At 46.3% G+C, this 20684-nt stretch overlaps 1 protein-coding gene and 1 long non-coding RNA gene across 2 annotated transcripts in view; both read right to left on the bottom strand.

The window, feature by feature from the left end:
* Positions 1-575: 575 nt before the first annotated feature.
* LOC136385390 (uncharacterized) lies at positions 576-1208 on the bottom strand. The gene is made up of 2 exons (XR_010747813.1): positions 1172-1208; positions 576-1111 (listed from the first exon to the last, which is right to left on the bottom strand). It is a non-coding gene; the product is annotated as an uncharacterized lncRNA (long non-coding RNA).
* Positions 1209-3697: 2489 nt separating this feature from the next.
* The window catches only part of PRKX (protein kinase cAMP-dependent X-linked catalytic subunit), an 81277-nt gene continuing 64290 nt past the window's right edge, over positions 3698-20684 (bottom strand). Inside the window, exons 5-9 of the mRNA XM_066356232.1 lie at positions 15495-15590; positions 12232-12289; positions 9874-9951; positions 8715-8870; positions 3698-4433 (exon numbers count right to left, since the gene is read on the bottom strand). Of these exons, the coding sequence (XP_066212329.1) occupies positions 8745-8870; positions 9874-9951; positions 12232-12289; positions 15495-15590 (358 nt within the window). The 3' untranslated portion in view covers positions 3698-4433; positions 8715-8744. The remainder of the gene's footprint in view (positions 4434-8714; positions 8871-9873; positions 9952-12231; positions 12290-15494; positions 15591-20684) is intronic.

Raw genomic sequence — 20684 nt, forward strand, 5'->3', positions numbered from 1 at the left:
ACTGGTCTTGAGGGTTAGGGGGAGTAGAACGAAACAAAAAGTCCTCGACATCTATGGACAGGTGACCGAGCACAGGGGAGCCCTGGGCACGGGGGGGTGGGGGGGCGTGAAGGGGACACAATGTATCTCGTGGCTGCTATTTCCTTTGCATTTTCTGTCACAGGGACAGCGACCATCACGATAGGTTCATTGGCAACAGGTGCGTGTATGCTCAGCGGGATTCCGACTTCTGCAGGGACGATGTCAGAAGTCGGCCCACATGCTGCCTAATAATTATTCCTGACTTTTTTTTCCTTCTTCATCTCACTGGGGCCAATAAAACCAGCGGAGTCAGAGTCCCATTCCGAAAACAAGACCCACCCCGACGGACGGACGTCTTCTTGGCTTATATGCTAATCCTACAGATCTCACCGAAATCCTTTTCTGTAAGCAAATCTTTATTTTCTTTTCTTTTTAATTCCAAAAGGTCCGATTCGTGGAGTCCCCATTTAGAAAAAAACAAAACAAAACACTTGTGTGGGGTTTTCTTGTTTTGCTTTCTTCTGTTTTGTTGTTGTTGTTTTTTAAAGCCCCGCCTAACACGCATCGATGACTTCCCCTGAACTGGATTTCGCGAACAGTGCTGTGAATTTGCTTCCGAACGTCTCAGGCTGATGAGAGACAGTCACAGAGGACGGGCGCGTTTCAGAATGTCCTCAAGGAGTCGGCGAACTTTTTGTTTTCATGGGGTGAGGGGGCCCTGAGGTGTCAAAGAAATGCTGGCTCACTGGGTCTCTTCCCTGTCACACGATGTAATTGACGCCCCGCCCTGCCGTGGGCCGGCCACTCAGGGTGCCTGCTGCTTCTCAGAGGGGCGGGACTGTCCCCAGTGAGTTTTAACAGCGGGGAGGTAGGGTGGGGTCATCCTGGGAATTCTTTCCAGGGTCTAATTTGTGCTGCTTGGCCGAGGGCCGGCCGGTGACAGTGTTTCGGAAACAACACGAGGTCGCCAATGTGTTCACACGGTTGTTTCCTGCTTTCTGGATGCTGTTTCTGACTCATTTATTCCGACTGGAAGATGTAAACCTACAAAACTATGTACATAGGTGAATGGGCCTATCTATCTATCTATCTATCCATCCATCCATCTATCCTTGTATCTATCTGCCCATCCATCCGTCCATCCACCCACCCATCTATCCTTGTATCTATCTGCCTATCTATCTATCTATCTATCTATCTATCTATCTATCTATCTATCTATCTATCTATCTATTCATCCATCCATCCACCCATCTATCCTTGTATCTATGTGCCTATCTATCTATCCATCCATCCATCCACCCATCTATCCTTGTATCTATCTGCTTATCTATCTATCTATCCATCCATCCATCTATCCTTGTATCTATCTGCCTATCTATCTATCTATCTATCTATCCATTCATCCATCCATCCATCCATCCATGCTTGTATCTGTCTATCTATCCATCCATCCATGTATCCATCCTCTTTCATCCATCATCTATCTACCTATCTATCTATCCATCTATCTATGTATCCATCCATCTTTCCATCCATCTATCCACCCATCTATCCTTGTATTGATCTATCTAACATATCTGTATCTATCCATCCATCCATCCACCCATCTATCCTTGTATCTATCTATCTATCTATCTATCTATCTATCTATCTATCTATCTATCTATTCATCCATCCATCCATTCTTTCATCTATGTATTTATCTATCATCTATTATATCTGTCCATCCATCCATCCATCCTTTCTTTCATCCATCTGTTTATCTATCTAATTTTTTACTGTCATCCAGGATGGCATTTCATTTATTTTTTTTAAAAAAAATTTTTTTTTAAGCAGCAGTCTTCAAAATAACAACAATCATAGCAAGAAGGATGGTCACGATTCGTTTCAGAGTCAGGAAATCGGAGACAGGGTTCCCTGGCTCGGTCCGCACGTGGGCGCACAGAGTCCCCTACCAATCGGACCTGACGTTTCCTGGGGAGCCGGTTCCGAAACGGCTCACGTTTGGGGCCAGTGTGGCGTCCTCCTCTTGACGCGAACAGAATTCTGACAGAGGGGGCGCAGAGGGAACACAGAGGTCTCCAGGGGCAGGGGCACAGCACACTCATTCATTGGGAATAACGCCCCCCCCCGCCCTGAGTAACTCCTTGTAAAGATCTCGCTCTGCTCACCGCCCGGACCTGACTCCCGTTTGAAAGCAGAGAGTCTTGCCTGAGAAGAGGGACATTTAGCGTCTTCCCTGGGACCGTCTTTTGAAACTGTCACGGGCCAGCGGGGGCCCTGCAGATAAGACACTCCCGCCCCAGGAACCTTCCGATCTGTGAAACGCGCCCCCGAATCGTGCAGGTGAACGCATTTTCCTTTGATGTGCGGCTACCGGGGTAAAAAAAAAAAAAAAAAAGGCGCATGCCCTTTGCAAACATCAGCTGTCCCTGTCCCTAGCTGCATGTGTGGAATAGTTGGGCAGTGAGACATCAGAGGGAGACACCGTGCTGGGCGCGGAAGACAGATCCACAGCACAGACCAGGGGAGTCAGGAAGGCACCTGAGCTAAGAAAACCCAGACGGCACCCGCCCACCCCCGGGCATCCTCTGTCCCCGTCCTCCCCTGCGTCGGGGGGCTGGGGTTGTCTGGATGGGACATGGGAGAAAAAATAAATAAAAAGGGAGCCTCAGCAGGGGTCCCCACGGTCGGCGTGGGGGCCGCTTGGCGGACACAGAAGGTTCTGGAACCCACTTCCTCCCGTCGCCGACCTCCACTGGCAAGGTCATGGCTCGGCCGGCCGTGCGACCCGGTAACACAAGGGACTCGGGCGCCTCCGTTCTCCCCGGCGACGGACGCCGACTGCCCGGCTCGGGTTTTGAGAGCCCACTTCAGAACCACCAAGCAGAAAACAGAGGGAAAGAGAAAATGGGTCCGAGCCCTGTTTTCGGGGGGACAACCCACCGATGTCCAACCCCCACGTGCATGCACCGTGGCCGATGACGCTGACCCGCCAAGCCGAAGGGGAACTGTGTGCGGGGCTCTTCACAAGCTGCCTTTTAGGTCATGATTCATTTTCTTTCTTTCTTTTTTTCTTCTGTCCAAACAGAAGAAATGTCCCTTTATTGGAGCTCACGCCAGCCTGCCCCGCTCTGCGCGGCCACAGAATAATACACAGACTCCACGTGACTGTGTACGGGCAGCAGCAAAACCGAGTGGACCCGCTGATAACCCTAGAGGCCACTGGTCTCCCACTTTCCCCAAATAAAAACACCAACAGTGCCTTGGCCGGTTGGCTCAGTGGTACAGCGTCAGCCTGGCGTGTGGGGGACCCAGGTTCGATTCCCGGCCAGGGCACACAGGAGAAGCGCCCATCTGCTTCTCCACCCCTCCCCCTCTCCTTCCTCTCTGTCTCTGTCTTCCCCTCCCGCAGCCAAGGCTCCATTGGAGCAAAGATGGCCCGGGCGCTGGGGATGGCTCCTTGGCCTCTGCCCCAGGCGCTAGAGTGGCTCTGGTCACGACAGAGGGACACCCCAGAGGGACAGAGCATCGCCCCCTGGTGGGCGTGCCGGGTGGATCCCGGTGGGGCGCATGCAGGAGTCTGACTGTCTCTCCCCATTTCCAGCTTCAGAAAAATGCAAAAAAAAACAAAAAAACACCAACAGCCATAAAAAAGAACTTTGCCGGAAGGTTCTCCGAGCCACCGCCCCGATGCACCTGTTTGCTTCCAGAGGGTACGTTTCGCTCAAGAGATTTCACCTGCAGTTTTTATGGGTGGCTCGTCCCCGATGCAATGGGAAAAAATTTGGAGGGGTGGAGGGGTGAATACAGACAATTTCATGCCTGCGTTCCAGTCCTTGAATAATTGTAATGCTCCCTGGCTGTCCCTGGAGTTACATTCAAAACCCGTGTCTCTGCCCCCCCGTCCTGGTTTCGAGACCGAAAGCTGCCGGCTGTGAGGCACTTAGGATGTTAGGTACAGGACGTCACCTCCCAGAGGGAACTCACGGTCTCTGTCCTATTGATCTCATGTCCACGCACGCCCACACACACACACACACACACACACACACACACACACACACTCAGTGGCTACAACCCAACGCGATCGGTTCAAACGTATAAAGCTGAGTCGATGAGGGAAGCCAGGATGATCACCACAGCTCAGGGACCCCGCGCCGAGGGACGAGGTAAAAGCCACAACCCCACGGTGGTGTCCGTCGACGTCCAGCGGCTTAGATCGACGGCAGGTCCGCGGAGGTCCGGCGGTCCCCCAGGCCCTGTGCAGACAGACACACACGGGCGTGGGCACGCGGTCTAGCCCCACTCACGTCTGGAAGGCATCTCTTGGAGGCTGCGTGTGCGTGGGTGGGTGAGGCGGTCTCTCCCCGGAGGGGGGGAGGCGGTCAGAGCTTCCTGTTGTTGGTCTGAAAGTGGACAGAGGATCTGGTCAGTGTCTGAAGAAGAGGGTCAACGCCGTGGTCGACATAAGAACAGCAAAGAAACCCAATGGCTTTTGAAATTCTCGTTGCCGCCCCGGCTGGCTAGCTCGGCCGGCGGATACACCAAGGTTGAGGGTTCAATCCCCGGTCTGGGCACATATAAGAATTAATCAACAAGGGCGTGAGTAAGGGGGACAGTGACTCAATATTTCTCTCTCTCTCTCTCTTTCATTCTCTTCTTCTCTCTCTAAAATCAATAAAAGAATTTTTTAAAAAAAGAAATCCATATGTACTACAAAAATCTCATTCTCTCCTTCTTTCTCTAAAATCAATCAATAAAAGAATTTAAAAAAAGAAATCCATATGTACTACAGAGATCTCATTCTCTTCTTCTCTCTCTAAAATCAATCAATAAAAGAATTAAAAAAAAAATCCAGACATACTGCAAAGATCTCATTCTCTTCTCTCTCTAGAAATCAATGAAAGAATTAAAAAAAAGAAATCCATATGTACTACAGAGATCTCATTCTCTTCTCTCTCTAAAATCAATCAATAAAAGAATTTTAAAAAAAGAAATCCATATGTACTGCAAAGATCTCATTCTCTTCTTCTCACTCTAAAATCAATCAATAAAAAATTTAAAAAAGAAAAGAAATCCATATGTACTACAAAGATCTCATTCTCTTCTTCTCTCTCTAAAATCAATAAAAGAATTTTTTAAAAAAAGAAATCCATATGTACTACAAAAATCTCATTCTCTCCTTCTTTCTCTAAAATCAATCAATAAAAGAATTTAAAAAAAGAAATCCATATGTACTACAGAGATCTCATTCTCTTCTTCTCTCTCTAAAATCAATCAATAAAAGAATTAAAAAAAAAATCCAGACATACTGCAAAGATCTCATTCTCTTCTCTCTCTAGAAATCAATGAAAGAATTAAAAAAAAGAAATCCATATGTACTACAGAGATCTCATTCTCTTCTCTCTCTAAAATCAATCAATAAAAGAATTTTAAAAAAAGAAATCCATATGTACTGCAAAGATCTCATTCTCTTCTTCTCACTCTAAAATCAATCAATAAAAAATTTAAAAAAGAAAAGAAATCCATATGTACTACAAAGATCTCATTCTCTTCTTCTCTCTCTAAAATCAAAAGAATTTTTTTAAAAAGAAATCCATATGTACTGCAAAGATCTCATTCTCTTCTTCTTTCTCTAAAATCAATCAATAAAAGAATTTAAAAAAGAAATCCATATGTACTGCAAAGATCTCATTCTCTTCTTCTCTAAAATCAATCAATAAAAGAATTTAAAAAAGAAATCCATATGTACTACAAAGATCTCATTCTCTTCTTCTTTCTCTAAAATCAATCAATAAAAGAATTTAAAAAAGAGAAATCCATATGTACTGCAAAGATCTCATTCTCTTCTTCTTTCTCTAAAATCAATCAATAAAAGAATTTAAAAAAGAAATCCATATGTACTGCAAAGATCTCATTCTCTTCTTCTTTCTCTAAAATCAATCAATAAAAGAATTTAAAAAAAGAAATCCATATGTACTACAGAGATCTCATTCTCTTCTTCTCTCTCTAAAATCAATCAATAAAAGAATTAAAAAAAAAATCCAGACATACTGCAAAGATCTCATTCTCTTCTCTCTCTAGAAATCAATGAAAGAATTAAAAAAAAGAAATCCATATGTACTACAGAGATCTCATTCTCTTCTCTCTCTAAAATCAATCAATAAAAGAATTTTAAAAAAAGAAATCCATATGTACTGCAAAGATCTCATTCTCTTCTTCTCACTCTAAAATCAATCAATAAAAAATTTAAAAAAGAAAAGAAATCCATATGTACTACAAAGATCTCATTCTCTTCTCTCTCTAAAATCAAAAGAATTTTTTTAAAAAGAAATCCATATGTACTGCAAAGATCTCATTCTCTTCTTCTTTCTCTAAAATCAATCAATAAAAGAATTTAAAAAAGAAATCCATATGTACTGCAAAGATCTCATTCTCTTCTTCTCTAAAATCAATCAATAAAAGAATTTAAAAAAGAAATCCATATGTACTACAAAGATCTCATTCTCTTCTTCTTTCTCTAAAATCAATCAATAAAAGAATTTAAAAAAGAAATCCATATGTACTGCAAAGATCTCATTCTCTTCTTCTCTCTCTAAAATCAATAAAAGAATTTTTAAAAAAAGAAATCCATATGTACTGCAAAGATCTCATTCTCTTCTTCTTTCTCTAAAATCAATCAATAAAAGAATTTAAAAAAAGAAAAGAAATATATATGTACTACAAAGATCTCATTCTCTTCTTCTTTCTCTAAAATCAATCATTAAAAGAATTTAAAAAAAGAAATCCATATGTACTGCAAAGATCTCATTCTCTTCTTCTCACTCTAAAATCAATCAATAAAAAATTTAAAAAAGAAAAGAAATCCATATGTACTACAAAGATCTCATTCTCTTCTTCTCTCTCTAAAATCAAAAGAATTTTTTTAAAAAGAAATCCATATGTACTGCAAAGATCTCATTCTCTTCTTCTTTCTCTAAAATCAATCAATAAAAGAATTTAAAAAAGAAATCCATATGTACTACAAAGATCTCATTCTCTTCTTCTTTCTCTAAAATCAATCAATAAAAGAATTAAAAAAAAGAAGTCCATATGTACTGCAAAGATCTCATTCTCTTCTTCTAAAATCAATCAATGAAAGAATTAAAAGAAATCCATATGTACTGCAAAGATCTCATCCTCTTCTCTCTCTCTAAAATCAATCAATAAAAGAATTTAAAAAAAGAAAAGAAATCCATATGTACTACAAAGATCTCATTCTCTTCTTCTCTCTAAAATCAATCAATAAAAGAATTAAAAAAAGAAAAAAAATCCGAACGTACTACAAAGATCTCATTCTCTTCTTCTCTCTAAAATCAATCAATAAAAGAATTTTAAAAAAAGAAATCCATATGTACTGCAAAGATCTCATTCTCTTCTCTAAAATCAATTAATAAAAGAATTAAAAAAAAGAAATCCATTCGTACTGCAAAGATCTCATTCTCTTCTTCTTTCTCTAAAATCAATCAATAAAAGAATTAAAAAAAAGAAATCCATATGTACTGCAAAGATCTCATTCTCTTCTCTAAAATCAATCAATAAAAGAATTAAAAAAGAAAAAAAATCCATATGTACTACAAAGATCTCATTCTCTTCTTCTCTCTCTAAAATCAATCAATGAAAGAATTAAAAAAAGAAAAAAAAATAGGAATCCGTCCGTACTGCACAGACGCAGATTCCGGAATTGTAAAGAGGGGTCACGTGTCTCGTAAGAGAAATTGAATGGTATTTCAAAGGTCCGCTTTCGATCCGTGTTGGACGAGACCCCCTTCCATAGGACTATCCCGGGGTCTCTCAGGCTAAGAGAGATTTATTGCTCGTGCAAAACGGGGTCTTTTTTGTCCCTCTTTTCTTCTCCTTTTAAAGTGAGAGGAGGGGAGAGAGAAGGACAGACTCCCCATCAACCACACCCTCCTCAGTATTTCCTTTTTTCCCCTAAATCAGTGGTCCCCAAACCCCGGGCCACGGACCGGTACCGGTCCGTGGGCCATTGGGTACCGGTCCACAGAGAAAGAATAAATAACTTACATCATTTCCGTTTTATTTATATTTAAGTCTGAACAATGTTGTTGTTGTTTTTTTTGTATTTTTCTGAAGCTGGAAACGGGGGAGACAGTCAGACAGACTCCCGCATGCGCCCGACCGGGATCCACCCGGCACACCCACCAGGGGGCGATGCTCTGCCCCTCCGGGGCGTCGCTCTGCTGCGACCAGAGCCACTCTAGCGCCTGGGGCAGAGGCCAAGGAGCCATCCCCAGCGCCCGGGCCATCTTTGCTCCAGTGGAGCCTCGGCTGCGGGAGGGGAAGAGAGAGACAGAGAGAAAGGAGGGGGGGGTGGAGAAGCAGATGGGCGCTTTTCCTATGTGCCCTGGCCGGGAATCGAACCCGGGTCCCCCGCACGCCAGGCCGATGCTCTACCGCTGAGCCAACCGGCCAGGGCAACAATGTTTTATTTTTAAAGAATGACCAGATTCCCTCTGTTCCATCCGTCTAAGACTCACTCTTGACGCTTGTCTTGGTCACATGATACGAGACCCACCCTAAAGGCCCGTCTGTGAAAATATTTTCTGACAATTAAACCTGTCCTGTGGCCCCCCAAAAAAGGTTGGGGACCACTGTTCGAAATGACTCACTAGACAGATCCATACCTTCCCGGAGCAGATGCGCCCCGTCCGTCCTCAGAAATTCTTGAAGACCTCCAGGTCTTTGGGAGACACCGCGGGGGCTGCGTTCCAGTCGTTCTCGGGGTACGCCTCGAAGTTGGAGCTGTCCCCCTCGCCGCGCACTTTGGGGACGATGGGGGGCTGGGGGGTTGGCAGGAACACAGAGAGGCGGTTAGAAAGGGGGGTGCACGGAGCGTCCGCACGCCCCCCTGCGTCTGTGAGTCTATGCGTCTCAGCTCACTTGCACGGGGGTGGGGGGTGTGTCCGGGCTGAGATCCTCACCCCCGCCCGCCGTGCCTGTGGGCATCAGCGTCTGTCAAATTCCCTCCGCTGACTCTGAGGGACAGAGTTGGGCACACAGCTACTGAGACATGCTCTCAGACACGTACTCTGTCGAAAGGAGAACAGTGCATAGAATATTCTCCATGTCATGTCTCAGCATCATTGCAAAGTATCCGTAAATCCTGGGCACACGGTTTACCTGTGTGACTCACTCCCTGGAGCAGGGGACTGGGCTCATCATGGTCACCGAGCGACTGAGACATGAGACCAGGTTCCCCCCAAAGTCCCGGTGCAAAAACTGGGGTCTCAACGTCCGCCCTAACCACCTAGGTGCCTCTCTAGCGGGAAGTTATCCTCTGAACAGACAGCGTGATCCGTAATGATCTGGCAGAGTGCGTAAAGCAACAAAGTATCAACCGTAAACATGCAAGTAGCAGAAGACAGATTCTGTATGTAACTTTTTGCAAGGATGCTAAGTTAAAAGACAGCCGTCTGGCCTGACCAGGTGGTGGCGCAGTGGATAGAGCGTCGGACTGGGATGCGGAAGGACTCAGGTTTGAGACCCCGAGGTCGCCAGCTTGAGCGCGGGCTCATCTGGTTTGAGCAAAAGCTCACCAGCTTGGACCCAAGGTCGCTGGCTCAAGCAAGGGGTCACTCACTCTGTTGTAGCCCCCGGTCAAGGCATACATATGAGAAAGCAGTCAATGAACAACTAAGGTGTCGCAACGAAAAACTGATGATTGATGCTTCTCATCTCTCTCCGTTCCTGTCTGTCTGTCCCTCTCCGTCTCTCTCTCTGTCTCTGTCACACACATGCACACAAAAAGAGATGCCTGTCTGTGGACCTAAACACATGTTCTACCTTGAGTTTCTTCTGTGGGACGGCCTCCCAGTCCACCAAACGGAACCAGCGATGCCGCTTCACGTCATCGGCCCCGTTCTTTAAAAAAAAGAGAGAGAGAGAAGAAACAACAAAAGAGGCATTGTCAGAATGCAGGATTTTCATGGCATGGGAGAGAAAATATCCTTAAAAAACTATCTTTTTTTTTTTTTTTTTAGTGTAGAGTGTAGAAATTAACAGCAAATGTTTCCTAGGTTTTCAGGAAGTATAGTCCCTGGAGTTTGAGCTATTAGGGAAAATGCCCTGGAAAGGTTTTTAGGTTGTGTGGGATTTCCTTCCTCGTGGAAATACGCGGTCCTTACGCTCACAAGGGTGTTCATCGGGGACAGAGGCTGCAGCCACGGCTATGGACCAGCCTTTCCACCGGAAACAGCACACACAGTCACGTGTCCGTGTGTCGCCTGATTCCAGCTCGACAGCTTTTCTTTTAGTGCTTATCATCCCCACGAGAGATGGCGAGAGCGAAGGTCGCGGAACGGAGACATCTGCTCCGTCCCGTGCGGCCAAGCCGTCCCGTGACGGAGACCAGAAGGACGTCCACCTTCAGGGATCTTAACAACCGCCCTGCGTGACCTTCCCATTAACCGTGAGCTAGAGCCTGTCTACTTCCCTCTGCAGCCGGGCGCTGCCCGCCGGTGGGCGGACACTGAGGTCGTCACGCCTTCCGGAAATCTCTCCCAAGTTCTCATCTTTCCACGAGGCCCCGCCTACACCCTGTCCAGTGCCCCCATGTGACAACTTTTTACATCAAGTGGACGCCAGAGACCACAAGACAGAAACTCGTGGATTCTGTACCACAGAAGAAGCCAGGGGTTCTGAAACTGAACGCACTTTCGACAAATGTGTGTCGATCGGTTAGTTCTTCATTCCTAAATTTCCGGTTCTTTCTCAAGCACAGAGCATTCCCGGGTAACAACACTACCCAGGGAACGAAATGCTGCTGTGAATGGTTTCTACTCTTTTTTTTTTTCCTTCTCTCATCCTATTACTAGGACAACTCCGTTTTTCCTGCTGGGGAAAGAAATATTCTCCGTCCTCACCAAAGGGCAATAATAAATATCGCTTGAGTGTCACCTGAAGGGATGTGGAGAGAAGAAGGCTTGAACTTTACTGTCCCAGGTAGTTCAAATGCTAGGACACACACTACGGTGTCAGGATGTGTAGCTAGATGGTGGATAGAAATTAGATGAATAGATAGATAGATATGGATGGATGGATAAATGAATAGATGAATGATGATTAGATGGATAGATAGATAATAGATAGCAAGATAGACAATAATAGATGATTGATATATAGATAAATGGATGGATGGATGGATAGATAGATAGATAGATATGAATGGATGCATGGATGGATAAAACGATAGACAGGAAGATAGATAATAAATAGCTAGATAGCCAATAATAGATAACAGATGGATGGATGGATAGATAGATGGTAGATAGATAGGAAGATAGATATGGATAGATGGATGGATGGATAAAAAAGATAGACAGATAATATATAGCTAGATAGACAATAATAGATGATAGATGGATGGATGGATGGATAATAAGATAGACAGGTAGATAGACAGATAATAGATAGGTAGATAGAGAATAATAGATGATATATGGATGGATGGATAGATAGATATGGATGGATGGATGGATAAAAAGATAGACAGGTAGATAGATAATAGATAGCTAGATAGACAATAATAGATGATAGATGGATGGATAGATGGATAGATAGATACATCACTGCTGAGTCATTTCCCTGTAGGTAGGTAGATAGATAGATAGATAGATAGATAGATAAGATAGATAGATAGATAGATAAATAGATAGATTACTAATGACTTATAGATCACTGCTGAGTCATTTCCCTGTAGATAGATAGATAGATAAGATAGATAGATAGATAGATAGATAGATAGATAGATAGATAAGATAGATAGATAGATAAATAGATAGATTACTAATGACTTATAGATCACTGCCGAGTCATTTCCCTGTAGATAGATAGATAGATAGATAGATAGATAGATACAATAGATAGGTAGATGATAGATAGATAGATAGATAGATAGATAGATAGATAGATAGATAGATCACTAATGACTTATAGATCACTGCTGAGTCATTTCCCTGTACGGACACAGAGGAGAAGGGGTGCGGACCCCGCTGAGCTCCGTGCACTCAGACACCCTGCTGGGGAAGAGTTGACGTGGATCCTGCGGCTCCATCCCTCTCCGTGAACAGAAAAACACATCGTGTTAAGGGACAGGGACTCGTCACGGAGCCCACCAGACAAGAGCAGGACATGCACACATACCTTCATGTTCCCAAGGCGCCGTGTTCTGTCCACCACAAGGAGCTTCTTTATGAGGTCTCTGTTTGGGGAAAAGGGGACAAAAAAATAAGTGCGTATACACACACACACACACACACCCAAATGAACTGGGCAAGTCAACACGCATAAAATATACCTATGCCTTTGGACAAATGGGTCAGTTTTCTGATGTTTTGTAAACATTTTCAAGCACTATTTACTATTTTCTATTTTATGTTCCATTCTCTTCTCTTCTCTTCTATTCTATTCTATTCTACTCTATTCTATTTTATTCTTTCTTATCCTCTATTCTATTCTATTCTATTCTACTCTATCCTATCTTTGACCACTCTATTCTATTCTATTCTATTCTATTCTATTCTATTCTATTCTATTCTACTCTACTCTATCCTATCTTTGACCACTCTATTCTGTTCTGTTCTATTCTATTCTATCCTATCTTTGACAATTCTATTCTATTCTATTCTATTCTATTCTATTCTATTCTATTCTATTCTATTCTATCTTTGACCACTCTATTCTATTCTATCCTATCCTATTCTGTTCTATTCTATTCTATCTTTGACCACTCTATTCTATTCTATCCTATCCTATCCTATTCTGTTCTATTCTATTCTATCTTTGACCACTCTATTCTATTCTATTCTATTCTATTCTATTCTATTCTATTCTATTCTATTCTTCTATTCTATTCTATTCTATTCTATCTTTGACCACTCTATTCTATTCTATTCTACTCTATGCTAACTTTGACTATTCTACTCTACTCTATTCTATTCTATTCTATCCTATCCTATCCTATCCTATCCTATCCTATCCTATTCTATCTTTGACCAGTATCAGTTCCTACATAATACATGCAACGCTGGGCTGTCGTCTATCCCGAGGGGCTGATCTGAGCGGGAAAACATGCTGATGTCATCTTTGTCCAGAAAACAGGACTGAGGTTATGAGACAGCAGTGGGCGTACCTGCTGTGGGAAGTGCGAGGCGAACCCTAACACTGCACCTGTCTGAAGGCACCCGCCGCAAAGACCTGTCATTCTACCATGCCAGATGGTCCTGCTCCTCCCTGCGGGCGTCCAAACAGATGGGACTCTTGGTTTGCAAGGACTGCCTCTCCACAGGCACGGAGACGATTGTCAAGTCTGAGCTAATGCTCCCTGAAGTCCTCCCCCTAAAGGGAAGGCCATTTGGGGATATGGAAAGCCGATCCCATTAGGGTGAGATGCTGCTTGACCAGGATCCATGCAGCAACCCCATCTAGGGCCAATGCTCGAATCAACTGAGCTATTTTTAATGCCAGAGGCTGATGCACTCCAATAGAGCTATATCCTCAGCACTTGGGGCTGATGTTCAAACAACTGGCTGGGGGAGGGGAAGAGAGAGAGATGGGAAAGAGGGGAAGAAGGAAGGGGAAGAAGTAGACAGTTGCTTGTCCTGTGTGCCCTGACCAGGGATTGAATGCAGGAAATCCATATAGCAGGCCAACACTCTATCCACTGAGCCAACCAACCAGGGCCTCAGTCTATGCTTTCTTGTGACCAAAACGGAGGAATACGAGGGCACTGAAAAATTGGATACCTTCCCAATCATTACTGGGTGTCTCTTGCCTTGTTTTCACATCTCAACAAATACACCCCCCCAAAAACAAAACAAAACAAAATAAGCAACCTCATTACACATTGTCCTCCCAAAACATTCCCCAAATAAACATCTTTTTCCTTCTTTTGCCCTATTATCTACCACATATCTGGTCCTACGAGGGAAAAAACAAAGGGTGTGTTGAAAACAAAAATCAAACGCTTGCGAAACAGCTCGGGGGGCCAATCAAACAAGGTGACCGGGTAAGGCGACCCCAGACAGGAATTCTGACGTGGGCACCTTCGCCCCGGGGACATGCTCTGCACACGCTGCCTGACCCTCTGCAGCCAAACCTCCACAGGAAAAAGCCGTCGAAGAATGAAAACTGTCTCAGCCTCGGCTGGCTGGCTCAGCGGTAGAGCTTCCGCCCGGCATGTGAAAGTCCCTGGTTCGATTCCCGGCCAGGGCACACAGGAGAAGCGCCCATCTGCTTCTCCACCCTTCCACTTCCCCTTTCTCTTTGTCTCTCTCTTCCCTTCCTGCAGCCAAGGCTCCACTGGAGCAGAGTTGGTCCAGGCACTGAGGATGGCTCCATGGCCTCCGCCTCAGGTGTTAAGAAGAGCTTGTTTGCTGAGCAATGCCCCAGCTGGGCAGAGCATTGACCCCTAGTGGGCACACTTGATGGATCCCAATCAGGCACATGTGGGAGTCTGTCTCTCTGCCTTCCTGCTTCTCACTTCAGAAAAATAAAAAATTATAAAAAAGAACGAGAACCCTCTCAGCAGCAGGAAGACAAGGTGAACCCTGTTGAACTCATTACCATGTCCGCCAACCGCCAAAAAGAAATAAAAGAGCCCTGGCCGGTTGGCTCAGTGGTAGAGCGTCAGCCTGGCGTGCGGGGGACCCGGGTTCAATTCCCGGCCAGGGCACATAGGAGAAGCGCCCATTTGCTTCTCCACCCCCCCCCCCTCCTTCCTCTCTGTCTCTCTCTTCCCCTCCTGCAGCCGAGGCTCCATTGGAGCAAAAATGGCCCGGGCGCTGGGGATGGTTCCTTGGCCTCTGCCCCAGGTGCTAGAGCGGCTCTGGTCGCGGCAGAGCGACGCCCCGGAGGGGCAGAGCATCGCCCCCTGGTGGGCAGAGCGTCGCCCCTGGTGGGCGTGCCGGGTGGATCCCGGTTGGGCGCATGCGGGAGTCTGTCTGACTGTCTCTCCCCGTTTCCAGCTTCAGAAAAATACAAAAAAAGAAAAAAAAAAAAGAAATAAAAGAATTAGGCGGGGAAGGGGGGACCCTCCGTGTGAAATACCCAAGCGCCTCTCTGGCGTTCAAGAATACAAAGGCAGGACGCAGGGAGGACGGGCGCGTTGCAAACATCATTGGGGGCACCCAGGACCTCGCCCAGGACCTCGCCGCCGGCCAAAACTCACGAGCGGGTGAAATATGAAGAGCAGCAAAGTCACGAGAAACATTCGCCTTTCAGCGGGAAAGATGAGATCCCAGATGGTCTCGACACAGCACACAGCGAGACAGGCAACATGGTGTCCTGCTCAGCAGATGTCCGGGCTTGAATTTATTTATTCCTTTATTTTTTGATGCTTTATAAATAAACACAGCCGAGGACCGGGCGGCGGAGAGAGGGGGGGCGGGGAGGGACGTCGTACTCACTTGACATTGAAATCCAGATGCCTGGGGAAGTCGATTTTGCCGGCAAGGATCTTCTGATAAATGCCAAACGGGTTGTCGTCGAAAAACGGAGGGAACCTGGTGGGAGAGGCAGATTAAAAATGGGTGTTTCGCCTGAGCTCTGGTGTAGCGCAGTGGATAAAGCGTCGACCTGGAATTCTGAGGTCGCCGGTTCAAAACCCTGGTTTCCCTGGTCCAGGCATATATGGGAGTTGATGCTTCCTGCTCCTCCCCCCTTCTCTCTCTCTCTCTCTCTCTCTCCTCTCTAAAATGAATAAATAAAATCTAAAAAAAATGGGTGTTTCTGGCAGGCAGACAGTGAGGACAGAGTCAGGCCCCCTGCACCTTCTTCCTTGCACGCCGGAGTCCTGTCCGGGGACACATTGGAAAGGATGCTTCTAAGTGAAGTGTGAAAAATCGAAACGTCTGTGCAGAAGGGCTGGTCAAGTCCAGAAAACCACCAGGAGGCCGTTCAACCAGCCATGGCTCTCGCTAATTTTTTTTTAAAGTGAGAAGAGGGGAGAGAGACAGACTCCTGCATGGGCCCTAATCGGGATCCACGTGGCAACCCCTGACTGGGGCCGATGCTTGAATCAACTGAGCTATTTTTAGTGCCTGAGGTTGACATGCTCAGATCAGCTGAGCTATCCTCAGTGCCTGGGGCCGATGCTCGAACCAATGGAGCTACTGGCTGGGGGAAGGGAAGAGAGAGAGAGAAGGGGGAGATGGAGAGGGAAAAGGAGAGAAGCAGATGGTCACTTCTCCTGTGTGCCTTGACCAGGAATCAAACCCAGGACATCCGCACACGGGGCCGACGCTCCACCACTGAGCCAACCTACCGGGGTCCATAAATATTTTTAATTCTTTGAGTTATGGTTATGTCTCCCCTTAAAATGTTATCTGTGCGCATCATGAGTGAGATGACTGTTATTTTAGGAAAATCTGTGTATATTTTGATTTCGTTTGAGCTTCCAAAGGCAGTAAAACGGTGAGAGACGCACCGAGACGAAAGCCCTTTGGGGTTGATGATGAGTCTTAAGAGTGTGAAGGACTCAGGGCCTGACCTGTGGTGGCGCAGTGGATAAAGCGTCAACCTGGAGATGCTGAGGTCGCCGGTTCGAAACCCTGGGCTTGCCTGGTCAAGGCACATATGGGAGTTGATGCTTCCTGCTCCTCCCCCGTTCTCTCTCTCTCTGTCTTTCCTCTCTCTCTCTGTCTCTCCCTCTCTCTAAAATGAATAAATAAAAATAAAATTTAAAAAAAGAGTGTGAAGGACTCTTATGACCGGAGTGACATTTAAAATAGACGGCTATGGAAACCTGGTAGGGGTGCGCTAATGTCTCTCACAGTTGTAGCTCCCACTACAACTACCATCATCCTTTTTTTTATTTTTTATTTTTGTATTTTTTGGAAGTTGGAAACAGGGAGGCAGTCAGACAGACTACTGCATGCACCTGACCAGGATCCAACCGACACGCCCACCAGGGGGCGATGCTCTGCCCATCTGGGGCGTTGCTCTCTTGCAACGGGAGCCATTCTAGCGTCTGAGGCAGAGGCCACGGAGCCATCCCCAGCGCCCGGGCCATCTTTGCTCCAATGGAGCCTCGGCTGCGGGAGGGGAAGAGAGAGACAGAGAGGAAGAAGAGGGGGAGGGGTGGAGAAGCAGATGGGCGCTTCTCCTGTGTGCCCTGGTCGGGAATCGAACCCGGGTCTCCTGCACGCCAGGCCGACGCTCTACCACTGAGCCAACCAACCAGGGGCACCATTATCCTTTTAAACTGGTCTGTGTATATGCGTGCGTGTGTGGGCAGTTAAGTCCCCCACAGATAAAAATGGAGGAACTGAGGTCGCCTTGTCCCATCGGACATTTCCCTCTGTCATTAGCTGAAAATAAAATCCTGCCTACAATTGATTGGCTGATACCTCAGAAAAGACTTCATCGAACCATTCAAGCAATAAATGAATAGATAAAAAAAAAAAAAGCATCTTGGCTGATCTGGCTACATCTTCCGGTATTTGCTAATGATGCGTGCAGATGGATAGAGAAAACAAAAGCCCAATGAGGCAGCCGGACACAGACAGGCTTTGGATGAAAGGGTTACATGGTCCACCATCCGGATGGACGGTCACTCCCTGCCTGGGGCCGCCCTGGGAACTCTCCACGTTCACGGGCACGAAAATCACAGCCTGTGGCCAGTGACTTCCTAGGCAAGAGCTTTAAAGGAAGGAGAAAGGGGGTGAGGACCCAGACTAAGGGGAGAAGAATGCTGTGTCAGGTGATGGGGTCAACCGACACCATGAGACGCAGAAGAGAAAGGGTCACACCCTGCAGGAGTCTGGCAAGCTAGCAGGTGCCCGGTGGCATGTTGGGGACAGGCGTGGGGGGGGGGATGTCTCCTACAGACCACCTCACGGACGCCTATAACAAGGACCCCAGGATCTCTGCGCTAGACCATTGCAGGGCGGAGTGACGTGGCCTGGTTGCTGTGGATACGGACTCCTCTGCCCACGCGGGAAAGGGAACCCTTGGGTGGACATCAGGGAGCTCGGGAGGGAGGCAGGGAAGAGGTGGGACTGCAGGACCACAGGACGAGCCCAGGCACGCCCGGGAGGGGGGCCGGCCAAGCTCAGGGTGTGCACGGGAGTGACCTCTCTCAGGAAGTCCCCCCCCTAGAAAACCTGCGTCTTCCCGACAGAAAACGTGCAAAACGGAAACGTGCCTATTTGTGAGCACACGGTGTGAGATTAGTTCATAGGTCGGCTCACGGAGCTTGGTGTTAGTCAGGAGCAAGTTTCACTTACTCACCATCCATTAGTCTAGTAATAGAGCCAAAGAAAGAACCAGACTGCAAGGCAAGGGTATTTCCTTTTCTGTTCTTACGCTAGAATGGGGCTCAGGAACCTTTTTGGCTGAGAGAGCCATGAACGCCACAGATTTTAAAATATCATTCCGTGAGAGCCATACGATGACCCGTGGACGTGACGCATCATCCAATAAAAATGTGGTGTTGTCCCGGAGGACAGCTGTGATTGGCTCCAGCCACCCGCAACCATGAACATGAGCGGTAGGAAATGAATGGATTGTAACACATGAGAGTGTTTTATCTTTTTAACGTTATTTTATTATTAAAGATTTGTCTGCGAGGCCCTGGCCTGTTGGCTCAGCGGTAGAGCATCGGCCTGGCGTGCGGGGGATCCGGGTTCGATTCCTGGCCAGGGCACATAGGAGAAGCGCCCATTTGCTTCTCCACCCCTCCCCCTCTCCTTCCTCTCTGTCTCTCTCTTCCCCTCCCGCAGCCAAGGCTCCATTGGAGCAAAGATGGCCCGGGCGCTGGGGATGGCTCCTTGGCCTCTGCACCAGGTTCTAGAGTGGCTCTGGTCGCAGCAGAGCGACGCCCCGGAGGGGCAGAGCATCGCCCCCTGGTGGGCAGAGCGTTGCCCCTGGTGGGCGTGCCGGGTGGATCCCGGTCGGGCGCATGCGGGAGTCTGTCTGACTGTCTCTCCCCGTTTCCAGCTACAAGAAAAAAAAAAAAAAGATTTGTCTGCGAGCCAAATGCAGCCATCCAAAGAGCCATATCTGGCTCACGAGCCATAGGTTCCAGACCCCTGCGCTAGAGGATACTAGACGTATTCTATCGTTAACATTCTATTAAAATAATAGAAATGTTCTATTTTCTAATATTATAAAATACACTATATTATAGCATATCCTTATAACATATTATATATAGTAATCTAATATATACTGGTAATACATATTCCCATACTAAAATAAAAATATATAACATTATATATAGTAACCTAATATATAATTCATATTCCCATAGTATAAGAATACATAATATGAGAATATATCATACTTTCAGAATATATTTTATTATATACTGCTCACCAAAAAGAGGGGATATTTTATAGCTTCATATTCATTTTCGATGTATCCTCTAGTTTTGGTGAGAAGTTGATTTCATGGGCCGAAGTTAACAAGCTTGAATAGGTGAAATAATTGTATAAGAATTATATACTCTATTTATATAGCTTACACATAAATTATAATTTATATATAACAATATAGAAGGATGATATCATTATACGTTATATCCCTAATAGTATCCTAATACTTCTAATAATGAATTACATAATAACCCTAATGTAATCATTTTAATATATCCTGTGTTCTGTTCTACTCTAGTCTAACAATTTCATATTGTATGTATCCAGTTCTATTCATATTATGTTCTATAGTGTACTGGGTTCTGATATTGTATTTAGTAATAACACTGCATGCTATTACGTGTTGTCCTATGACATTTTACCTTAATAATAAAATAGTGGGAACAAAACACGTGAACCTCATTTTGATTCCACGATGACCAGGCATGCCTGCCCTCTAGTGGCCAATACGGGCGTCTGCTTATAACCCCTGTGTCCCCTTGAGGGACTGAGCCTGGGCGCCCTGGACTCCAGCCTGTCTCCCTGTTTGCACACGGCCCGGGGGGCTCAGGTGTGTAACTCAAGATCGTGACTGCGCAATTCGTTCAGGGCACCTGAATAGACAGTCACAGTGAATTTTAAAGGATGAATAGGTAGACAGCTCATTGATAAAGATTCAGTAGATAAGACGAAAAAGAAAAGGTTCGTGGGGACAAATCTGTGGACGTTCCCTGCGTCTGACAGGTGCGGGACAGGGCCTGGCTTTCTGCGACGACCAGGAGTCAAGCCGGCGTGCGTGAGACTCACAGGCAGAGAACAAGGGCATCAAGCAGAAAAAAAACACTAAGGGGGCCCTGGCAGGTTGGCTCAGTGGTAGAGCGTTGGCCTGGCGTGCAGAGGTCCCGGGTTCGATTACCGGCCAGGGCACACAGGAGAAGCGCCCATCTGCTTCTCCACCCCCCCCCCCCTCCTTCCTCTCTGTCTCTCTCTTCCCCTCCCGCAGCCAAGGCTCCATTGGAGCAGAGATGGCCCGGGCACTGGGGATGGCTCCTTGGCCTCTGCCCCAGGCGCTAGAGTGGCTCTGGTTGCGGCAGAGCGACGCCCCGGAGGGGCAGAGCATCACCCCCTGGTGGGCAGAGCGTTGCCCCTGGTGGGCGTGCCGGGTGGATCCTGGTCAGGAGCATGCGGGACTCTGTCTGACTCTCCCTGTTTCCAGCTTCAGAAAAATACAAAAAAAAAAAA

This window comes from Saccopteryx leptura, chromosome X, assembly GCF_036850995.1.
Source record: "Saccopteryx leptura isolate mSacLep1 chromosome X, mSacLep1_pri_phased_curated, whole genome shotgun sequence".
In the NCBI taxonomy this organism is placed as follows: Eukaryota; Metazoa; Chordata; class Mammalia; order Chiroptera; family Emballonuridae; genus Saccopteryx; species Saccopteryx leptura.